The sequence below is a fragment of the Uloborus diversus genome, chromosome 5, assembly GCF_026930045.1.
Source record: "Uloborus diversus isolate 005 chromosome 5, Udiv.v.3.1, whole genome shotgun sequence".
NCBI classification, from domain to species: domain Eukaryota; kingdom Metazoa; phylum Arthropoda; class Arachnida; order Araneae; family Uloboridae; genus Uloborus; species Uloborus diversus.
In genome coordinates this window covers 119,634,679-119,658,119 of record NC_072735.1, presented here as the reverse complement: position 1 = coordinate 119,658,119, position 23,441 = coordinate 119,634,679, and the positions used below count along the sequence as shown (strand labels likewise).

At 32.6% G+C, this 23,441-nt stretch overlaps 1 protein-coding gene across 1 annotated transcript in view; it reads left to right on the top strand.

Annotated features, from left to right (window-relative positions):
* Window positions 1-18,007: 18,007 nt before the first annotated feature.
* Window positions 18,008-23,441, top strand: part of LOC129223104 (uncharacterized) — a 28,717-nt gene continuing 23,283 nt past the window's right edge. The window contains exon 1 of the mRNA XM_054857671.1: window positions 18,008-23,081. Coding sequence (XP_054713646.1) covers window positions 18,008-23,081 — 5,074 coding nt within the window. The remainder of the gene's footprint in view (window positions 23,082-23,441) is intronic.

The window sequence follows — 23,441 nt, the reverse complement described above, 5'->3', positions numbered from 1 at the left end:
CAGTTGATTAAATTTACGAACATACAAAGACAAAAAATGAATTAAAAATGAAAAAAAAATATTTACATACAATTATTTTAAGTCATATTTTTTTTTTCTCACAAAATCGTTAATTTTACTCATTTGATGCTGATATTTTCTATGGCACCGGTCACTGGTGAAGGTTACTATTAAAGATTACAAAAACATGTTTGCTAAAAATAGACTTTTAGCAATTAGCTGTGTCCCAAGGTACAACACTCCCCCCTAATCCTCTCTCTCCATGCTACCTCATAGTTTTCCTGGTTTTGTCCTTGCTCCAAACTAAAAGACTTTTTTTTAGCAATTATCTAGAAAGTATACTTTTTTTTACCAAAAATTGTATAACATATATGGTCTGGCGTAGTGGGAATTCCGTTATGCTTTTTGAACCATTAAGCGCAAAAGGAACGAAGTTATGCTATTCCTTAAACCATAGTGGTTTTAAGCAACCCTTTCGATTTTTTCTTAACAAATGTTCCCATGAGGTACTTCCATTTCGTTTCTGTACAGAGACGTGTAAGACGAAATTTTCATGCCTTCAAGAATTTCTTGAGAAGAATGGTTAGAGGGCCGTTCCACCAAAAACAGTAATTATATCCCACACGTGACTACTCATATAGTACACGAAAAATAATAATTTAAAACGGTAAAAACAAAATATTGTTGCTTAAGAAAATTTAAACATATGTGTGATTTCTTAAGCAAAAAAATTGTTCAGCACCCGTTGAAATGAATAATTTTTAATGAAATAAATCAGCTGTTGCGTGCGGGATAAAATAGCGGCTTTTTCTGGGAATGGCCCTACAGTTTTTTCTGCGAATATTTACTCCAAAAACATCTGTGCATGCGCAAAATGCAACGCCAAATACCATTACTTTCGACGTTCTTTATGTTTCCTAATTTAGTACTTGATATCTTTATACGGGTTCATAAGCCAGCGTTTTTTGCTTTTAATATCCATGCGGAATTTGGTTCAATGAACATCAAAATGATACGTTGTTATGTTCTATATTAATGAGCTATCCCATCCTGACCTAGAACTCACTTCTCCCCATTACGTTTTAAACTAGGGTAATTAATGCACCATTAACATCCAGAACGATGGAATTTCGTTAATTAATTCTGGCTTTCTCGTTTAACATCAGGCTTTAGTTTCTAATTTAGGAAGAATGGAATGCATCCTCAGTTTGGGGCAGAACATGACTAATTAAAGTGTTTCACGGGGAAAAAAACAGTGAACTTAATAGAAGATGGGAAAAAATAAGTAATTTATCTTCACCGAGAAAAAACCTAATGACCGAGATAACTGAATCCTTGGCTTTAAAAGACTCAGATTTTTTGATTGTGTTCCATTTTACACACTCTGCTTTTCTAAGCCACTTTCTAAAGTAAGAGTTGAAATTTACGATGAAAAATTACGGAAACAAAATTTCATTAACGGATATAAACAACTTCACTAGTAGTATTTGAATAACAGGAATGCATAAAAAGAAATAAAGACCTGTAACCCCCACTTCTCCCAATCAACTCTAATTTGAATTTTGAAACTTTGAATTCAAATTATGGTTTTCGCAATCACGAGTTGCGACAAGACCCTATTACTCATTGGAGTTATTGTTTCTAGAAACGCCCCCCCACCAAGCATATCTCTCCTCCTGGTTGGTTATGTGTGTAAAGTTGAGTGTGTGCGTGTAGGCTTAAGTGTGTGCACGTAGGTGTGTGTGTGTGTGTGTGTGTGTGTGTGTGTAAAGGCGCTCGCGTGTGTGACTGTGAATATGTATGAGCATGCGTGTGTAGGACATGGACGCCAAAGTCCAGCAGAAGTGGATTCTGGGGAACAGTGCTCAGGACCAGAGGAGCCGCGCCGGTGGGCGGTGGTGCTGCAGATTCCCCTGAATCAAGCTGAAAAAGGAACCACAATATCAAGGACGGTCAAGTGAGAACAATAAGCAATCGTGATTGCTCAAAATAAAAATAAATGTCGCTGTGTATCCTATATGTAGCTACCACACATCACTTTCACATTAGTACTTGGCACTGTCCTGGTGGTGGATTGAAGAAAAATATGTTATTGAGAGAAATGCTTAATTTGTACTCAAGTAACTGAATTAAAAAATGGTGTTAAAACTTTGCAACTAACTCTTAATTGATCGTTTCTTACCTGTACTTCACTTGTTAATTTATGTTTTCTTTATTAATGCCAACTACTGTCTGGTTTACAGCCCATGGCAATGGATGCAACTATTGTATGTTAATCAGAAAAAAACATCATAGCAATTCCTTTTGTGCACATCATAGATGTAATTGGGTGATCGTTTCTCAGTCTGAGTTTTCCTTGCATTTGAACTTTTTAAGGGTTTCCATCTTAAAGAAATGGTATTGGTGTATCATCAGATCGCAGTTTTATTGGTATGTACTTGTTCCTGATCTTTTTGTCTTGACGAAGGTATATGTTAGCCTTTAATGAAAATATGCAATGATATTTTATGCTAATGTGCCCACAATTGGTTAATTAAAAGAAATATTTTAGTTACAAGCAGATGACCAAATATTATTTTTTGGCCATTCTTACTCAAAATATTATTTAGGAATGCTAATAATGCTTTAATTCTGTAAAAAAGAATCAAAGCTATTCATCCGTGTTCTAAAAGGAATGAGATGAAACTGACTTATTTTCATTACATTATTAATAACATAGTATGATGAACAAGCATGAGCTAAATATGGTAAATTGTAACTAAAATAATCAGCAATAGAATAGTTCTATTTAGCTGACTTATTGTAATACTATTACTTGTTGTGGCTGTTGCTGTCCAGACAAACCTTTCAAAAGCTATTTGTCAGGTTTTTTTTTTTTTTTTTTTTTTTTTTTGTGTAATTTTAATAAGTGAGTCAAGATAGAGTAAGTCAGTGTACTACGTCCCACCTAAGAAAAAATCAAAGAAAAGAATTACTCGAAAAATACTATGTATAATACCTCCTACCTCTTTAAATGTAGGTCCACATGCTAATCTACCATGGTCAAAACCTACGAATTAAATGTTTCATTGGGAAAAAAAAGCAGTTTTGTTACATATTACCTTGTCAGTCAGGTAACTCGCCTCACTCCATCGGGTTAAGTGCCCCACTTGAGGTAACATCAACAAACTTGAAAAAATAAGCAAAAGAAAAATTGCAATTAACTAATATAATGAAGATCCATAAAAATAATAATATGAGCAACGAAATTCAAAAGTAAAATCAATTTTATTGTATCAAAATGAAAATAAAAATGTTAAAGATTTCAAACTGTTTTAAAAATTGTCACTACGCTATAAAAGTGTAATGAACTCTAAAATTTGGCTGAAAATGGCTGTACTGTACTCGCAAAACTTGTTTTATACAGAAGTGCTCTTGACAAAATCGACCAGGCGCACACTGTTTCTGGGGTGTTTTATCGGGCGGGAAGTGATGCCTCGACTATCTCTACTTTAAATTTGACATTATTGAAAAAAAAAATAAATAAAAAATAAATAGAACTGAGATAAATAATAATTTTCCTGTGTGTATTTCTTGAAAATAGTTGAACTTAACTTGAATGACCATTACTAATTTCCAATGTTTTAAAGGTGGAATTTTTACATTTTGCAACGTGATAGTTACTTTTTTTTCCACGAACTACTACTGTAACAACTGTATACAAATTTAACAAAAGCCCCTTATGCATGTCCATAACTATTTATTTACCCTGCATCAGCAAAACAAATTTCAACGAAATGGTTATTATGCTTATTTGTTGAAACTATTTTAATGTGTTTACAAATCAAGAAAAAAAATATCCAATTAAAAAGAAAGCTTTACGTGAAGCAAGAAATTTCGAAATAGTTTATTTCATGAAATTTTGTAATTTGGTAGACAAATCGAGAAGAAATTGAATCTACAACTCCAAGGAGAAAGTAAGCGTATGTTTGATACGAGGAATAAAAAGAGTTTGTGTAGGAGATAATTGAAACTTTGGAGAATAAATTTAAAACAAAAAATCAAATGCTCGTAATTTAATGTATCTGGTAAAACTAACAAAGGTGAAGAAGAACACAATAATGATATTTAATTAACATTTGATTAAATGCCCTTGTGTTACCAAACACTGTTAAGAACGACTCCCTTGCTGACGATATATTTCCTGCTGACAATATATGCTTCAAAAACTCTCTTAATTGCCGAACAATAAATTTTTATACATGTCAGATTAAGTGGTGAAAGCAAAAGACGATTTAAAAATTAATCACTTTCTTAATTCTGGGGTAACAGGGATTCACACTACGGTATCCACTAGGAGTAGTGTCACGTTCGACGCGATTAAACTGCAACTGAATGGATTTAGATTATCTTTAACAACGGATCATAGTTCAATTTTGACGATGACATTCGTGTACGCTGATGGAGACCCCTTTGTGGAAGCCCTAATAGTTTCTTTGCTTTTTAGTTGTACACGGTACTCCTAGCTGAGGTGGTTTTATAGGGTGCCATTATACACGAAACATAGAGACCACTAATATTGATCTACAACATCATAATAACTTAACGGTACTTCTGTTGCAAACTTCATTTCATATCTGTCGGCAAGACATGTCGGCTATGAAATTGACAATTTTTGCTCCAATTTAAAAACCTGCAACTCATTTGGAAGTTAAAACGATCTACCAAAAACGTTTGTTTTTGTCAGCCAGCTTATTTCTACGCATTCTTCATACTTCTTGCAAAACAATCTTTACTGAAGGGAACGATATTTAACAAAATGAATTTCATTTATAGCATCATCAAGAACCTTAACTGAGATGTAAGTTTCTTAGCTTTGGTGGTATGTTGAGGCAAAACTTTTGCAACTTGCTGTGACATTTTGAATATTTGACTTTATTTCTTTTATTTACTTTCTTACATTACTGAGGAATTATTTTGCCACAACTGTGGTAAAACCCTTCTTCTTCTAAGGCGGAATTCGTTTTGTGAATATTGGGCTAGAGTATCATAACTTAAAAAGTTTAAAGCAGAGAGAGAGAGAGAGAGAGAGAGATAGAAAGGGGGAGAGCGTCTATCCAGCAGGATTTTTTTCAAGATAAAAGCAAAATGATTATTTTGCTTTCATCTCGAAATCATTTTCTTATTAGGAATGTTTGACTTGCGTAAGTAAAATTTCGTTTCATTCTGACAACTCCGAGGACGCACATACAAAGAATTTCTAGGTACATTTTTTGTTATACTGTGTATATATATATGCACGCATGCGTATATGTATGTGTACGTGCAGTGTTTTCTACTAGACTGTAAGACTTTAACTCAGTGGAAACAACAGTAATTTGCATCCTCAACAAAATCTAGAGCAAGATGTTATTAATTCAGGAACTCACTTATATCGTGTTTCTATTTTAGATTAAACCATATTATTAACTACGATCTGATATAATTGTATTTATCTCGTAGTTCTACTCATGAGGTTTTCCAAATGAGGTAATTACCGCCTTCGTCAGAGAATGCTTTTCAACTTAATTGCATAACTAAGGCCCAAAAGCAATCAACTGAATGCCTCAGGAGAAGTATATCATCAAACGCAATGCAATTAGATAAACTATAATCAATTTTCGCAGTTGTAATCAAATTTCTACGTTTGATGAATCCTAAGAGATAAATTATTGTGAAAATGAAATGCGGTTTTATCATTTAATTGCTAATATTTATAAACCAAGTTGTTACGCGAATCAAGCTTGGAAAAGTTGAAAAATTTGGTAGTTCCGTACAAAGTAATTAAATAAATTCCCTAGCCCTTGTTCAAAATAAAATTTGGCTGTATTGTCTGACATGTAATCGTGAGTCGAAATTTCTAGGAATTATATAACTATTTACGGCGTCAAATGCTTTTTTTCTTCTTCTTTTGAAAATAAAACTCCTTAGGAAAAAGTTTTCTTATACGTAAAATATGCAAAACCTACACCTAAAACGAGTCGTTTTCGTTAACCCCTATTGTTTTGATAATTTTCCACACACACACACAATAAAAAGACCCCTTTGCTGCTACATAAAATAAAGCACTAGAAATCTGTTACTTTCTCATTCGTAAAATATACATATTATCCAACTGAACAAAAACCACCGTAGTAAAAAATTTAAGAATTTTTCTAATTCCTTGGGATGAAATTAAACAAATTCTTTAACCATTGTTTGAAATGTGAATTTCCTGTATTGTCTTACATGTAATGGTGATTTCTGAATTTCAAGGAATTATATATCCATTTACAACGTTAAATGTTTTTTTTCTTTTAAAAATAAAATTCCATTAAAAAATTTTCAATGCTTAAAAATTAACCAGTTCATTATACGTAATGCATTTAAAACAAAAACTTAAAAAAAAAGTATTCGTAAACTCCGACTTTTCAACCAAAGAAAATGCGAACAGGCAGGACGAGACCCCATGTAAGCCTAGTCGGAAACTGGGGGGCATCGACCTTGGGTGGGGGGGGGGGCTGGCAACACTGATGCAAAAAAAGAAAGAAAGAAAAGAAGGAAAGAAATAAGAAAGAAAAAAAAGAAGAGATAAAAAGGGAGGTGGGCGGGGGAACTCCCGAATAAGAGAAAACGTAAGGATTAAGCAAAGTTTACTGTTATGGAACATACAATAGAGTTAATTGCTGTCTAGTTATCAGTTTTGATTTTTTTCTTTTTTTCCCCTCTTTTTTTTTTTTTTTTTTTTTGCCCCTATTTTTTCTCGCCCCCCTTTCTTTTCTTATTTTTTTCTTTTCTGGGGGGGAGGGGCCCGGGACATAACTGGAAATGGGCCCGCCTTGGTTCTCTGTGGACCTGAATGCGAAACCCCTTTTGTCTTGGTTCAAAAAAAATATATATATATATATATATATATATATATATATGTAGCAGCTCGTTTCGCATTGGTAGTTATCCTACAATCTTATCCAACTAAAAATGTCGTTGTAGTTAACTCCTATTATTTAGTTATTTAGCCCCAAAATTAGTTCTTTTTGGTGCTACACATTGTTCCACTTAAAAATTTAAAAAAATAATAAATTACCAAAACGCATTCCATCATTATTTCCTCTTTTTTAATTTGAATCTTCCTTTGCTTTAACTAAACATAATATCCTCCAGAACTGAGTAAATGTTAACTCATATACGTCTCAATTTGCATCTGGATTCCATTATTAGCTTGTTCAGAGTTTTGATCCTGTATTTTTCAGATGTTTATGCAAATCAGTTCAAATGCTTATTGCAAAAGATTATAATCTAAATGAAAAAAACATGAAATAACAGAAAAACATTTTTTATTCATTGTAAAAACATGTGTGTGGGTGCCATTAAAATGCTATAAATTTTGTAAAAAAACAATTATAGTACTTTTGGATTATAAAGATTCCTATATTGAAGAAGATATGCAGACAATGATACAGTTATTGTATTTTTTACGTTATGGTGCCGAGATGAAACACTATGTATTTTTCTCGTGGGTGAATTGGATATCTAGTTTTGAACTTACTTTTAATAATAATGTAGAATGCTTCAATCAAAAAAAAGTTGTGTAACATGATTTTCGTTAACAAAATACACCAAATTAAAAAGTAGTGTTATTAAAAAGATATATTTTCTCCAAAGAAACTGCGGTTTTACTGTGGAATGTTTAAAATAAAGTACACAAAACAAATATGTATGTATCTTACTTTAAAAGTTTGACTTGTATCTTAAGGGTCTCTTTTTAAAACTTTTAGTGGAACCAATAGCAACATATGAAGAATATTAGAGTAGTTTCATGAATATAGTACATTAAGTTTTGAGTCAAATTTAAGCATAAATAATCGTGTTAATACTAGCAAACATTATTTAAAAAATGCACCTTGAAGAATCAGGGGTAATCATTTAAAGTTATACCTGTTATTTTAGCATCACTTTTCAAGAACGAGCTTGTTAATACTGAAATAATTTCAGTATTAAAAAGAGTGTCATTAAGAGAAGAGTCTAAATATAGAACAAATAAAAGACTCATTAACAAATTTCTCTACTCTAGACACTAATGAGATGGTAATTACAAGGGTTTTTTTTTTTTCAGGTACAAGAACTTGTTTTGTGATAAAGAAATCTTTAGAAAAATAGCGGAAAATGTAGATTACAGAATGCTGTAGACTGTTCCGTCTACAAACTAAAATTAACAGATACAAGAAATGAGAAACGCAGAAAAGTTGTCACCTGAAATTAAACTACGCTGAGCTGTTTATGCCAATCATTTATTTAAATGTAATTTATAAAGTTTAAATTACTTTAATAGCTTCCTAAATAAGAGGCATTATCAGTTATTACATTTTAGATCTGTTAAAGTTCAGTATTTTACAATGCAGTGTATTAAATACAAATGATAATAACTTTTAGAAAAAGCGGGTAACTGTAAAGAAAATCGAAAAAAATATGCCTCAAAAAAAACTGTGGACTTCTTGCCCCCCTCCCCGCCCCCTTTTTGTGAACTTCTAACTAAGAATAGCTTTTTATAACTTTTAAGGGGTCGTGCTTTCTAAGGAACATTTTTGTAAAATAAATCTAAACTTCAACAAAATTTCCATATTTTCCTTAATTTTGAAAGTGTCCCAAAGTTTTAGTTCAGAAGACTGTTTTTTATATATTTTGAATTTAAATAAGTACAGATTTTTTGGCGTGAACTGTAAAATTAGCTTATATTTTGCTCAAACAAAAAAAAAACGAAAATAATTGTTTTTTTTTTTCGTTATTTTTTTCATTTTTATGCAGTTAGTCAATATTTGAAATATTAAAAAAAATGCTCCGAACGTAGAAGGACCCCCGTAACATAAAATATATTTTGTTTAACATTATCCATCGCTGCCTCTTGATAAAAATATTGACAACATATTGTACACTGCATCTAAATAGGAAACCCCACTATAGTATAATGATGAAAAAATAATAAGAACAAATGAGTTGCAATCAAAATGGCATTGAAAAACACGTTTCTGGACGCAAAATTAATTTTGTCTTTGTGTCTCTGTTATCGAAATATGAGGTATTGCTTGAGTACTGAAACTTTAAGAAACGTTTACAAACTTAGAGAGTTTGAGTGAGTAATGTTGACAACGTTCTATCATCAGTTAGGCTTTCACATGACGGTGAAATCACGAGCTAACAAATTTTTTGTACTACATTAAAATATGGGGCAGCCCTTACAGGCCATTCATTAACTACGTTAGGATTATTTTGGCAATTTTGGCCCTCCCCCACCCTCCTACCACTATGAAAGGGTGTGTAAGATTTTTCCAATCCCTCCCTCCTATTCTTACGTAAGACTCCATTTCTCTTTTCAAAATAATGAAATAACAAATCTCACATCACTGGAGTCACTATTAAATTCACTATTACGTAATGATTTTTAAAAATATCTTTGTGCTAAGAAATATTTACTAAAACGTTAGAATCTAGAGTACATGCTTTTTCGACATTTTTTGTATATGATGCGATACTAATTATAAATAAAACATGCCATACATAACGCGATTATTTTATTATAGTATTTTACACTTTAACTTCTCTGTAAAATAAGCCGGAAAATATTAAGTGAGAATGAATTTGCCCCCCCCCCTCCTCCAAGTAAGGATGTGTAGAGATATTTCTAATCCCCCTTCCCCTCGGAATCCTTACGTAACTTATAAATGACCCATTATTGGTCTGCGTGTCTGCGTTGCTTCATTTGGCCAGCGCTCCTTACTTCTAATTTCTACTAGTGAACACGACAAATAAAATTTCAAGAAAAACGTCAGTACCGAAACTGAATACAAGCAAAATAGCATTTATCTGAACACATATTACGAAAAATATTGATTATTTTCTAATTTTACATTTTAATTACAAATAAATATCAATCTTTTATAATTTAAATTTTTAACCAAAATTTATGTACTGAATCTTTCTAATTCCTTTTATATTAAGAAACTAAATTGTTATTAAATTCAATCAATTACCGATACGATTATATTAACATACATTTATTGATTTGAAAGTAGAAAATTCTCTAAATTTTACGCGAGATACTGAAACCTTTACATTCGATTTAAAAAAACAATCCGACTGTGACATTTTTTTAAGGTTCATGCTACTATATCTTTTACGTACATTTTGTAATTAAAATTTGCAGAAACAATGATCACTGCTACATATGCTTTTGCTATTATCATATGAAATTATAACAATCTTTTAAGCTCTTGAAATAATGCATGTTAAGATAAAAGCACGGAACACAACTTAAGAATTCTTTTGGAAAAATAATTTTAATGGGGAGGAAATGTCGTTTCTGTTCCGATTGTTTTCCTTTGTGTTATCTGAAGTAATTTATTGATTTTCGTTTGGTATAAAATGAACTTGCTCAAAAATAAACAATTAGTGGAAATCTATGAAAGGAATGAAATAAAGCATCTGAAAGGTGAATGAATCGACCTCATTTGCGGCCAAATTGTTAAGAAACGTAAAGCTCAGCGTCTCGGTGAAAAGCATTTATTGCATATCAAATCACTTTTTGATGAATACAATTATTTATAGTTGGCTTAATATTTTTCATTTGTGCTTTTTTTGTCATTAGATCTTGCATAAATATCTAAGAAATGTTTAAAACTATGAAAAAATAAATGAATAAATAACGTGTATGTGGTTCTGTCTGGTTGGGAATTATTCCCACTCTAAGATCCAAAAATTTGTGTGTGTGTGTGTGTGTGTGTGTGTGTGTGTGTGTGTAGAGAGAGAGAGACTAATAAAATAGCACAATGTATTTTTGTTTAAAAGTAGCTGTACAATATGGATATACATAAATACAAAATAACAAAAGACACATATCAATTTTGGTTTTGTGTCATTATGTACATACAATACTTGTTTCTACAATCGTTACAGTTGAAAATTAATGGGAGAGAAAAGAATTACCATAAATTAATTAGTAAGTGATATTATTTACTTGATTATTTAATGACGTAATAAATCAATACCATCATACACAATGTCCGTTTCTGCTCTTCGTGTGCATGCCAAAGACTGGGTAAGGCATGAGTCATAGAATTTTATAATTAATCATATTTCAATTCCCCAGATAAGGAGAGTTAGATATACGCAATTCTGTCTTCACATTAGAGACAATTAATTTTCCGTCTAAAGCTTGGGAATTATTTTCGATAAGTATTCTTGACGTTTACTAAGAGTTAGAATCCAATTTGAAGTATTGTTGCATAATATTCTAATTAGCGGTCTAGCAAAATGTACTTGATAATATTGGGTGTTTGGATAAATAATTATGCTCATTAACAATAAAACCTGGTAAAACTATCACACTCAGAAGGTATTTGATATTCATCTGTAGTTATAAATAGTTACAAATAAACGTAACAGCATTCAGTGGAGAAAGTAACAAATGAAAGAAAATTCCTTGCATTAGCAGCATTCTTTCCGGAATTAAGGTCTGAGACGACTTTCTGCAAATTTCGGCAAAATATGACGAACTATAACAGAAGTTGAAAAGTAAGGAATACTTCGTCTGGCAACTTGCAACACATTTGTAGTTTTAAAAGTTTTCTTCATTTCCCCCCCCCCCCCAAAGTTTTTTTTTTTTTCGTTTTTAATGTTATTTTACATTTTTTTTTCTTTTGTTTTTCACGTTATTTTACGTTTTTTTTTTTCGTTTTTCACGATATTTTACGTTTCACTTTTTTTTACTATTGAATCAAAGTTAAAACGTGATATTTTTTTTAAGATAGCTAAAATATTCTGTTAATGTACATGCGTTATCAAAAAAGGGTTACAGCAATTATTGTGAAATATTTTCTTTCATTTTTGTTAAAGCTTTTTTAATTTCCCCAGAATATCCATTTTGTGTCTAACAAGAAGTACTCAGATTATCAAAGCAATTAAAAATGTCACTTTTTTGTCAAAAAGTTAAGGAAATTTCTAGATCGAACTCTAAGAAAATATTGGAATATTTCTGTTTTTATTTTTGCTGATTCCTCAATACGGTTTTTCTTAATTAAAAAAATAAAATAAATAAATAGCAGCATTATGTTAAATTTAATATCGTTCACACTTTTTTGCAGTACAGTAAGCACATATGATATTTTTAATAATATTTGTAAAATGTGTGAACTCTTTTACCATATACCTAGCCATCGGCCATAGTTGTATAGAATTTCAAATCACATGTTCCTTACAATAAATAGCTAATTTTCATCTCAAATGTTCTTATATTTTGACTGTGTACTTATTTTCATCAAGAACGTGTACTGATGACAGCGGAAACAAAAAGAAAGGCAGAGTAAAGAATGTGGTATTGTGCTCTGTATATGACGATTTATAGACTTTTTAAAAATACAAATATGGGTCCTGGGAGATTAACGATACAAAAAACAAAACAAATTGTAGAACAAGGACTAACAATAATCCCCTAATATCCCTGTAAGAACTGCTTACAGTGTTAAGCTTTTTTTAAAGTATTCCATCATTGAGATTAACCCCTAATAAGGGAGGTGAAAAAGTAGGACGTAATAGGGGACGTGCTGTCTCAGAGATCGCTCTATTTGCAAATTTTTAAAAAATCGTGTAATTATGATACATTCCTCTAATTTCCCTTATATGTTTTTTGAACTTTTCTTCGCAAGGAGAAAAAATATTTTTGAACTTTTAATTGAAATATACCTTTTCTAAGGAAATTTTGCGAAAGATTCTTCGAAAAAATCATATGCTGAAGTAAATAACTATCTACTCGTAATAAAAACGAATCTATTATTTATTAATGATTTCATTTTAGTTCTTTAATATATACAAAAGATTTTAGTATCAGAAAATTGGTTATATCACGTTACGGGAAATTTTTGACAGCCCTTTAACTGTTAGTATTTCGCGTCGCATTTCGAGGAATAACTCAGCCGTTATGTCCCTAGAACATCATTGCGTAACGTTTGTGAGCATTTCAAACAACTCTCAACCTCATCTAGAATATTTTACATCCCTTCCACATAACGCGGAGAAGATTAAATGAACCTATATCCGCGGTTTCTGACGTGAAGAGCCATGTCTACTACGGCAGAAAATTGTAACACTGAAGGGCAGGTTCGGTCTCACAGACCGTTTCTAAGAATGCAATTAAATTTAAACTAGATGCACTTGCCAAAAGAAATTGATAAGCAAGGGGGGTGTTCACGGTGGCAAAACAAAAAGCTATTGGGAAAAAATATTCAATCTGACTGAAAATGAAATAGGGGTAATCGGATGAAGTTTTGAGCGGTCTGTGAGACCGCACCTCCCCTGTTAAGGGTAAAATTTTACATATGCTCGAGTAACAAAAACTTAATAAGCAATTAGGTAAAAGGATTTTATTATTGTGCATTTGGTTGAAATGGCTAAATACATAAAATCAAGTTTTAGCTCTTTTAAATAAAAAGGCGCTCCCAAAAAAACATTTTCTTAGCAATGAGCAACTCTTTAAATCTATAGTCTGCACTGAGAATGAAATAATGATTAAGATATGTATGAAATATGAAATTTAAATATTTTACCTTAGTTCAGTGGGGACCTATTGCCGCCGGATAATATACGGCCCGTGAAGCTGATCCACGTGGAGCGTTGATTTGTTCAATGATCAAAAGCGAAAAAGATATTTTAGAGTCTTAAATCAAGTTTCAGCTCTTTTAAATAAAAAGACGTTCCCAAAAAAAAACATTTTTTTAGCGATGGGCAACTCTTTAAATCTAACTTGAGCTTTCCTTTAATAACTACTTGGTTTTAAAAAAAGTCATGCTTTTCACACCATTTTGCTGCTATTTATGTAAAATTTCCAGTTGACCATCGTTTTCCTCCTTCAACCATCATTTTCCAGTAATCGCCCCCCCCCCCCCTATTTTCTATCATTTCGTAGCAAAACTTTTAATTTGATGGGAAAGATTGCATTGCATTAACCATTAGCACTTTCCCTAATATTTTGGAGGACTAGACAAGGAAAACGTTCAATAATGTAAACATATGTTTCAAGGAAGAAGATTTAAAGTGATTTCCTTCCAAAACTTTCTAGCGAATCTCTTAAACTGATTTTTTCTTTAAATTTTGAAGTATCGCCATCAGTCGAATAAGCGATCATATTGGTAAATATGTTCATGAAAAAAAAAATGTGAAAATCGTATATTAAAAAAAAAAGTTACATAAAAATAATTGCCACACTTCGCAATTGTGAATCTTTAGTTAGAAATTCAAAACATGTAAGCAAAAGCTAAAGTATCTGAAAATTGAACGCATTAAAAACGAAATTCGTTTGCAATGAGTAAACGAAAGACATATACTGCCGTACTAAGCACAAAGGTCGTATCTGCACTTTTTATCAAATTGAGTTATGACTGTGCACTGAGAATATTTAAAAAAAAATTTGAATCAAATGCATGGAGACACAAAACTTTAAACGGCAGTTTCTCATATTGAACTCTGCTGCAGGTACGACTTTTGCGCATTTCACGGCAGTATACTACTTACTTATAGTACATTTGCTGTCTAATGAAAAATTGAAGAATAAACTCTACTGCACTGAGAATGAAATAATAACTAAGAAATATATGAACTATGAAATTTAAATATTTTACTCTAGTTCAGTAGCGATCAACCTACTGCCGGTGGATAATATACGTCCCGCGAAACTGATCTACGTAGAGCAATGATATGTTCAATGGTAAAAAAGCGAAAAAGATAATTTTAGAGTCTTTCTAACTCAAACAATTAATCTTCATTCGTTATTAGAAATGATTATTGCCAATTTGACATCTAATAGTCAGAAATTCGTTTCGAAAAAACAGTTGAAAACTTCAAATGAATAAAATAAGCAAGTACGTAAAGTAACATTTTTTTTTTCTACAGCGTTGTCTAAACAGATTTATATATATTTTATTAAGATGCGTTCTGCCTCGCTAGATTCATCTTGGTATAAGCAAAAAAAAAAAGGATGGTAACCACTGCCCTAGTTCATTTGCATATATCTATTCCTGCTAGACCTTTTCGGATTAAATTGGACTCTGTACGATTACAAATGCTTTTCAGTTTTACGTTTTTCAAGCCTTTAGTATTCACGACAAGGTTTTCAATTATAAATTTCACCACACCTCTCTACTCCTTTTCATAAAATAAAGATGCAAAAATATGAGCTAAATGTAGAACATTAATTTCAAAACATAACATAAGGTTATAAATTAAAAAAAAAAATATTAATAAGAATTTAAGAAAAAAAAAGTCTTCTGACAAAACACTAGTTCCAAGTGATTTACTTATGATGATTAATAAAAGTGTTCAGCTTTTTTTTTTTTTGCATACAGCTAGAAGAAAAATACCGCTGATTTATTTTTTATGCCCATTAACTATTTTGTAAAAGGTTTTCCATCCTTTGAATTATTCAAAGTCGAAGCGAAAGAAACTTTTCTGCACTCATTTCATTTGCATTCATTCAAGGACATTTCCGAGGAACAGTTTGCTGAAATGCCTAATTATTGAGAGTAGTTAGTTACCAAAAAGTTTTAACTTGATTTCAACAACAAGGTTTTGAAAGAATGTAAAAAAAAACATAGCTGAAAGAGGAACTTTTTATTCTTTTTTCATACAACATACGAGTAATATTTAATGCTTGGATGAAAATTTAAGAAAAAGAAGAAAGAAAAATATTAAAAAAAGCATAATTGATATTTAAGTTTCTTTTTCATCCATATATTTTCCTCATAACACATTGGAAACTTTGAAAAGTCTGGAGGACGCATTCATTTTGTGTCCTTCTTACGTTAACTTTTTTCTTCATTCTCATCTCACATAGCTATTTTTTTATTAACTACACTGCCTCTTTATCACCATATAATATAATGTCTTTATCTATACATCATATGTTGTTTTTTTTTTCTTGCAATTTTTCTGGTAAATGTTCTTCTTCAGTTCTTTATAGGATCTAATAATAACTAAACGAAAAAAAAATACTTCTTTTACTCACCACTAGGTGAACTTCTAACGTGCACCGACACATCAATTCATCTCCTTTTTTTCAGACAAGTAAAAACCTTAAGGAATAACTTTAGAAAGAACGTAATTAGTTTCGAAACTGAACCAGAGGAGAGCTTAAGTCCTTTTTCCATTCAATTAACATTTTATCTTTTGAGAAAGTTTTTAAGCAAATATATTATTCAAAGGGTGCAGTGTGAAAAACAAAGGATGTAAAACACAGCATGAAGTTTTTTGTTTCCTTAAAAAATTTGCTTTAAGGTATTTATAATATTAAAAAATAATAATTGTCGTAAACCATAAATGGTATCGTAATTGTTTAAACTATAAACAAATTTATCACAAAAAAAAAATTAAAATTAAGCATGCCGAAAACAAAGGCTGTAAATATTACTTTTCGTTTTAATATTCTTATTACATTTTATATTGCTTCGGGCAACCAAATGCCCATTCAAAACCATTCAAAAGTCACCCATTTTAACATTTCAAATTTACAGATACCTACGTTTAGAGGTATAACATTTGGTGCATCATACTTAAAACGAGTTTTGATTGAACTAAAGCTGTAAAAACATAACTACGGAAAATATCAAATATCTCATATTATTGATGCTAAAAGACGCTAACTGGCTTCTAATCATGCTTAGAAATATTTTGAACAATTAGATTCACAACATTACCAAACAGCTGCTTGCATTTTCCGTGATTTAATGCCAATTTGTTAAGCATTTTTTTTTAAATCTAGCTTTGTATTTGCTACTTAAAAATTTTGTAACATTAGCCATTCTTTTATTTTCTTCGAAAACCTTTATGTCTTATTTTGAAGTCAAATAATTTCACGATTTTAAAACTCTTTTATCCATTTCCAATAAGAGCTTTTGGGTATTTCCCTTCCTTTAATTATTTACTCAGTTAATTAAATATTTTATTACTCTCTAAAATTATTGCAAAGAGTTCTATATGATTTATAAAAATAATTTTAAGTTTTTATCAAAGAATCTTTTTGTGTGATACCTAATTCTTTTAGAAATATTTACTAAAATCCGAACAAGAATTTAGAAAAACTTTATTTTAATATCAAAATTTAAAACAAAATCTAGAAGAACAATGGCTTTTGAGAATTACTTAGGTTAAAATTCGTAAAGTCATAACAACAAGAATTGGATTTTGGATAAATATTCAAATTAAATTTTTTTCTTGATGTCCAGTAAGATGTAAAGTAAGCGAAATATTTAAAATATATAGCTCCGTAGTATTCTACTTGCAAATTTCGCATGTTTTCAGTTTATTTAACTTGTCTTTTAAATCAGAAAGTTAAAGTAGATAAAAATAGGTTCGTAGCTTAAAGAAACTAAGTTGCATTGGACGGACCAAAATAGCATTGCACAATAAAAATGCCATTCTTAAATGGAACACGTTGTTTGCTTTATCAGTGTTGTGAAACTGATCACAAAAGAACTTTGAACTGTTTTCTATTTTTAATTATTCAATTCTTTTTTTATCGTCATTTATGTAAATTTTGATGTAAAGAAATTTATCTGGCAGGTGGCGCCAGATAAAATAATACCTTCTGTTGACAGGTAGTCGACTGCTTTTTTGTTTCACTGGAAGCGCAACTCTGCGCGTTGTAGTGTGGATAGCAGACATCAATAAAGTCCGTATGTAAACGCATTGAGTTAGTTCTTGTACCTATGTGTACAATCTCGCAGATAAAAAATGGTCAGAATGAAATCGAGGAGTCTCCCAACAATTAGTGGCGTCCGCGACAGGATTATAGGAATTTTGAGGTATTTTTAGAAGTGTTTAAGTATTTGTCGATGTTTTCCGATACTTTTGTATTTTGATAAATGTTCGGAATTTTCAAGTTTCTTAAAGTAAATTTTTAGCAGTTGTAATAGTTTGTAATTCTGTAATGTCGACATTGTTTTGCAAATTAACGTAACTTTGAATGCTAAAAATGGAATCTTTAAAATTAAAAGCATTGAGGGTTAAACGTACTGGTTTAAGAACTTCTTTTACGAAAACTGCGAATGTCGTAAAAGTAGAGTTAAGTGAGGAAGAATTTTCCTCAGATGTAGTACGAGATAAAATTACTAAGTTAACAAACGTACAGTTAGAACTTAGAACACTTGATAATCAAATTCTTGATTTGTTGGTTTCTGATGAGAATACTTTAGAGGAAGATGTTAATAAAGAAATAGAGCAGTGTGAAATGTATTCTGATGAATTCATAACTTTGTCTCGACAAGTAAATGAGAAATTTCAAAATCCTGAACAAGTTAAATTAGAATCGAGGTCAGCCGATAGTGCTGACATTTCCTTGAATAGGATTAAACAATATAGACTTCCGAAAATTGAATTAAAAAAGTTTGACGGGGAATTTATAAATTGGTTGCCGTTCTGGTCCCAATTTGAAAAAACTCACAGTGACCCTGATTTGTATGAGAGTGACAAATTTGCCTATTTAATTCAGTGTATGAAATTCGGTTCTCGAGCTAGAGAGTTTATTGAAAGTTATCCAGTTACTTCCGAGAATTATGATAAAGCTGTTTCAGCTTTGAAAGAACGTTTCGGAAAACCGGAACTATTAGTAGAAGTATATGTCAGAGAGTTGATTAAGTTAATTGTTTCTAATGTTAAAGCAAATAGTAAGGATAAATTATCACTCGATAAACTCTATGATAAAATTGAAGCTCATTTGAGAGCCTTGAAATCTTTAGGTTTAAAGTCGCACGAAAATACAGCTTGGTTGTTTCCGATGGTGGAATCATGTCTTACCGAGGATGTTTTGAAAGCGTGGCAAAGAAGTTCGCTCTTTAACGAGCCTGAAGGGGTTGATGTTTCTCGCCTTTCCAATTTGATGAAATTTTTGAAAGCTGAAGTGGAGGGTGAAGAGAGGCTAAAACTGGCTCGCAGTGGGTTAGATAATTTTAGTCATAAAGACGGAAATCGTGAGTTGAAAGGAAAATTTAAGTTTCAGAAACAAGCTCACATTTCCACTGCTTCAAGTTTTCTTAGCACTAAGGATCGAGCTTGTCTTTTTTGTGATAAAATGCATGATTGTAAAAATTGTTATGGGGCACGTGCATTATCTCTGAATGAAAGGATAGCTAAAGTTAAAGAAAAGAAATGTTGTCTAAAATGTTTAGAGCCAAATCATATAGCAAAATTTTGTAAACAGTTTATTAAATGTTTTTCTTGCGGTAAAGCGCATTTAAATATTTTATGCCCAGAGTTGAATAAACCAATTCAGGCAATAGAGGAAAAGACGGTAGCTGAAATATTGCATACAACTACAGTCGGGCAAACTTGTACCCCGGAGGTAGCTCTAATGACTTTGTGGGTAAAAGTAGCAGGAGTTAAGGAGTGTAAAGAAATAAGAGCCCTTTTAGATTGTGGTTCCCAAAAATCATACATTTTGGAATCATTAGCCATAGAGCTAGAATTACCCGTTGTGTCAAAAGAAAATGTAGCTCTTACTTTATTTGGGGGTACTAAAACTGAACCAAAGTTGCATAACAAATACAGAGCAAAATTGTGCTCGGTCAGCTCGTATAGGTATCCAAATTTAGAATTTGAATTCTTGGATCAGAAGGTAATTTGTGGGGATATACCTCGGGTACCAAAGGGTCCGATATTGAAACAATTAAAGCGAAATCGGATTTGGTTGTCGGATTTAGGTGAAAATTGTCCTAAAATAGAAATGCTCATAGGTAGTGACATTTACGGGAAAATTCTTACCGGGCGAGTTAAGCAATTGAAAGGAGGTTTAACCGCTATTTGTACAAAATTGGGCTGGACAGTTTGCGGTGTATCAGATGATTTTCATAAAGGGAAAAATGCTTCTGCCTTTTGTACGAATTTAGCAATACAGGATTTCAAGATTTCTGATCTTTGGAGCTTAGAAACCATCGGAATTTTGGATGCTAATCTCAATTTAAATAATTCTTTAGAGGAAAAAATAGCACGTGAGCAATTTCTGAATTCTCTCTCGAGAAACGAGGAGGGTCGTTATAGTGTGGGATTACCTTGGCTGGGATGCAATGTAGAATTGCCCTCAAATCGTCATATAGCCGAAAAGAGATTGTTCAATGTCACCCATAGACTTAAATCTTTGAGAAAATATGAGGAATATGATAACATTTTTAAACAGTGGTTAGAAGAGGGTGTAGTCGAAGCGGTACCAAATAATGAATTGCATTTTAAAGGGCATTATTTACCTCATCACCCAGTCTTTAAACCTAGTAGTGTTACGACTAAGATAAGACCCGTTTTTGACGCGTCATGCAAAGTTAATAGATCACCATCCCTTAATGATTGCTTGGTTAAAGGCCCAAATTTAATCGAAGAAATTCCATCTATTTTGTTGGGTTTTAGAGAGAAAAGTATTGGTGTTACGTCCGATATTCGGCGTGCATTTTTGCAGATTGAGTTGAGGAAAGAAGATAGGGACTTTTTGAGATTTTTATGGTGGGAGAAAGGCAAGTTGAAGGTTCTTCGTCGCACAAGAGTCGTGTTCGGGGTAAGGCCGAGCCCATTTTTACTGGGGGTGGTTATTTCCTTCCATTTGTCGAAAGTACCGCCTGATCAAAACGATATTGCACGAAAATTAGACAGAGCATTTTACATTGATAATTGCGTGACTTCAGTAGATAATGAAAAGGATCTCGTGGATTTTGTAAAATCCTCTACTGAAATTTTAGCTGAAGCTCGAATGGACTTGCGAATGTGGACATATGGTCCAGCAGAGAAAGATATTGAATTGGCGCCAGAATATTTGAGCGCAGATTCCCCGGCAGAGAATCCCGTTCTAGTTTTAGGAATTATGTGGGACAGAAAGTTAGATAATCTTCACGTAAAAATTGAGAACGTAGCGGTTTCAGAGAAAGTGACTAAAAGGGAGGTTTTGTCTTTAACGCAATCAATTTTTGATCCCTTGGGATTTTTGACACCTGTTTTATTGCAAGCGAAGTTGTTACTACAGGAAATTTGGGAGATGAAAGTGGACTGGGATGCCCCTTTACCCGGTATTACTAGAAACAAATTTTTAAAATGGTATAATCAACTGAAAATTCTGAATGATTTGCGAATACCGCGACGTATAGGGTTCGGAGATCGAAGTACCTGGTCACTTCATATATTTTGTGATGCTAGCCAGCATGCATATGCAACGGTAATTTTTTTGAGGTCTGAGAGTGAAGGGGAAATATTTGTTAGGTTTGTAGCAGCCAAGTCAAGAGTTACTCCATTAAAAGGAATTACTATTCCGCGTCTAGAGCTTATGTCATGTGTTTTAGGTGTGCGCCTTTCTAAATACGTGTCGGAAGCACTCGCATTACATGTAGCTAAATATTTTTGGACAGATTCCAGCACAGCATTATTTTGGATACAAAGAAATGACGCGTGGGGAACTTTTGTGGGTAATCGTGTTAGGGAAATTTGCTCAGTTACAAACACAAATCAGTGGTCACATATTTCAAGTCATTTAAACTTCGCAGATTTACCTTCACGCGGTTGTTTGCCTCTTCAGTATTCTAAATCAGATTGGTGGAGTGGGCCTGTTTGTCTTAAAAGTCCTAAAGATAATTGGCCAAAATCTGAGGTTAAAGCAAGTGAAACTTTAGTTTTTGCAGAACGCAAGAAAGGCATATGTTTAAATCTCAGTGCCGTAGTAGAAAGTGATAGAGTTAAATGGTACGAGAAGTTTTCTAAATTTTCAAAAATGATACCAGTTTTAAGTTGGGTAAAAAGATTCATTAAAAATTGTCAAAAAGTAACGGTAATTCGAGAACCTTTCTTGCTAGATTCCGAAATAAAAGAATCTAAAATCGCGCTTCTTGCTCTTGTTCAGACGGAAAGTTTTCCGGAAATGGGAGACTCTATTGGCGGCATTTTGACCATAAGAGATCAAAGTGGTTTAAGAAGAGTAAGAACACGAATCGTCGAAAGAGAAGATTCCTATGAATTCCGGTATCCTATTTTGTTGCCATCGAAGCACTACATAGTGAACTGTTTTGTGAGAGACTATCACTTGAAATATTCACATGCTGGAACTCAAGCATTGACTGTTATAATGAGAGAAGAATTTTGGATAATAGGTGCTAGGCGCATAATCCGATCAATTGTTAAGAACTGTGTTCGATGTAAAAGATTTGCTGCAAAACCTCCAACTACTGGATCCATTCAGTTACCATTGGACAGAGTTCGTGATGCTTTCGCCTTTGAAGTCACCGGAATAGATTTATGCGGTCCGCTTATCCTCTGGAATAAAACTAAGACTTGGATAGTATTGTTTACGTGTGCGGTATACCGATGCGTACATTTAGAGTTGGTGTCATCCATAAGCACAGAGACCTTCATACAAGCGCTTCGGCGTTTCATAGCCCGAAGAGGTCGTCCGTCTGTTGTGTACACCGACAATGGGACTAATTTTGTTGGAGCGTCAAGATTGCTGAGAAAAATAGAATGGAAAAAGGTGATATCGCTGGAAACGTTAAGCCCCATCACTTGGAATTTTATTCCGCCCACAGCTGCGTGGTGGGGCGGATGGTGGGAGCGTCTAGTTCGTACCACTAAGGAATTATTAGTGCGAGTTTTGGGACAAGCATCCGTAACCTATGAGGAATTACTTATTCTCCTATGTGACGTGGAGTCGGTAATGAACTGTCGTCCTCTAACATATGTCTCGAACGACACGGAGGATTTAACGCCTTTAACACCTTCTATGTTTATACAGGACATTAAATTTTCAGGAACCCCAGATTTGGACCTGTTAGACCGAGATAAACTTTTAGTACGCCAACGCTTTTGCCAAGAGTTGCGGGAACAACTTCGAAGTCGTTTCCGCAAGGAGTATCTCGGACAACTAGTGCAGAGACATGGACAAACTCACTGTGAGCTGAAATTAGGGGACATTGTATTGGTTGGAAGCGAAAATCTCAAACGAATTAACTGGCCAATCGCGCGTATTCAAGAACTGTATACTGGAAGAGATGGAAGGGTAAGAGTTGTTAAAGTAAAAACCCAAAATGGTACATTGACCCGTCCTGTACGAAAATTGTACCCGTTAGAAGTGTGCTCCCGTTTTAACAATAGCATTATTTAATTTTTGATTCAAGCAAATCAAAAAGGTGGGAGTGTTGTGAAACTGATCACAAAAGAACTTTGAACTGTTTTCTATTTTTAATTATTCAATTCTTTATTTATCGTCATTTATGTAAATTTTGATGTAAAGAAATTTATCTGGCAGGTGGCGCCAGATAAAATAATACCTTCTGTTGACAGGTAGTCGACTGCTTTTTTGTTTCACTAGAAGCGCAACTCTGCGCGTTGTAGTGTGGATGGCAGACATGAATAAAGTCCGTATGTAAACGCATTGAGTTAGTTTCTGT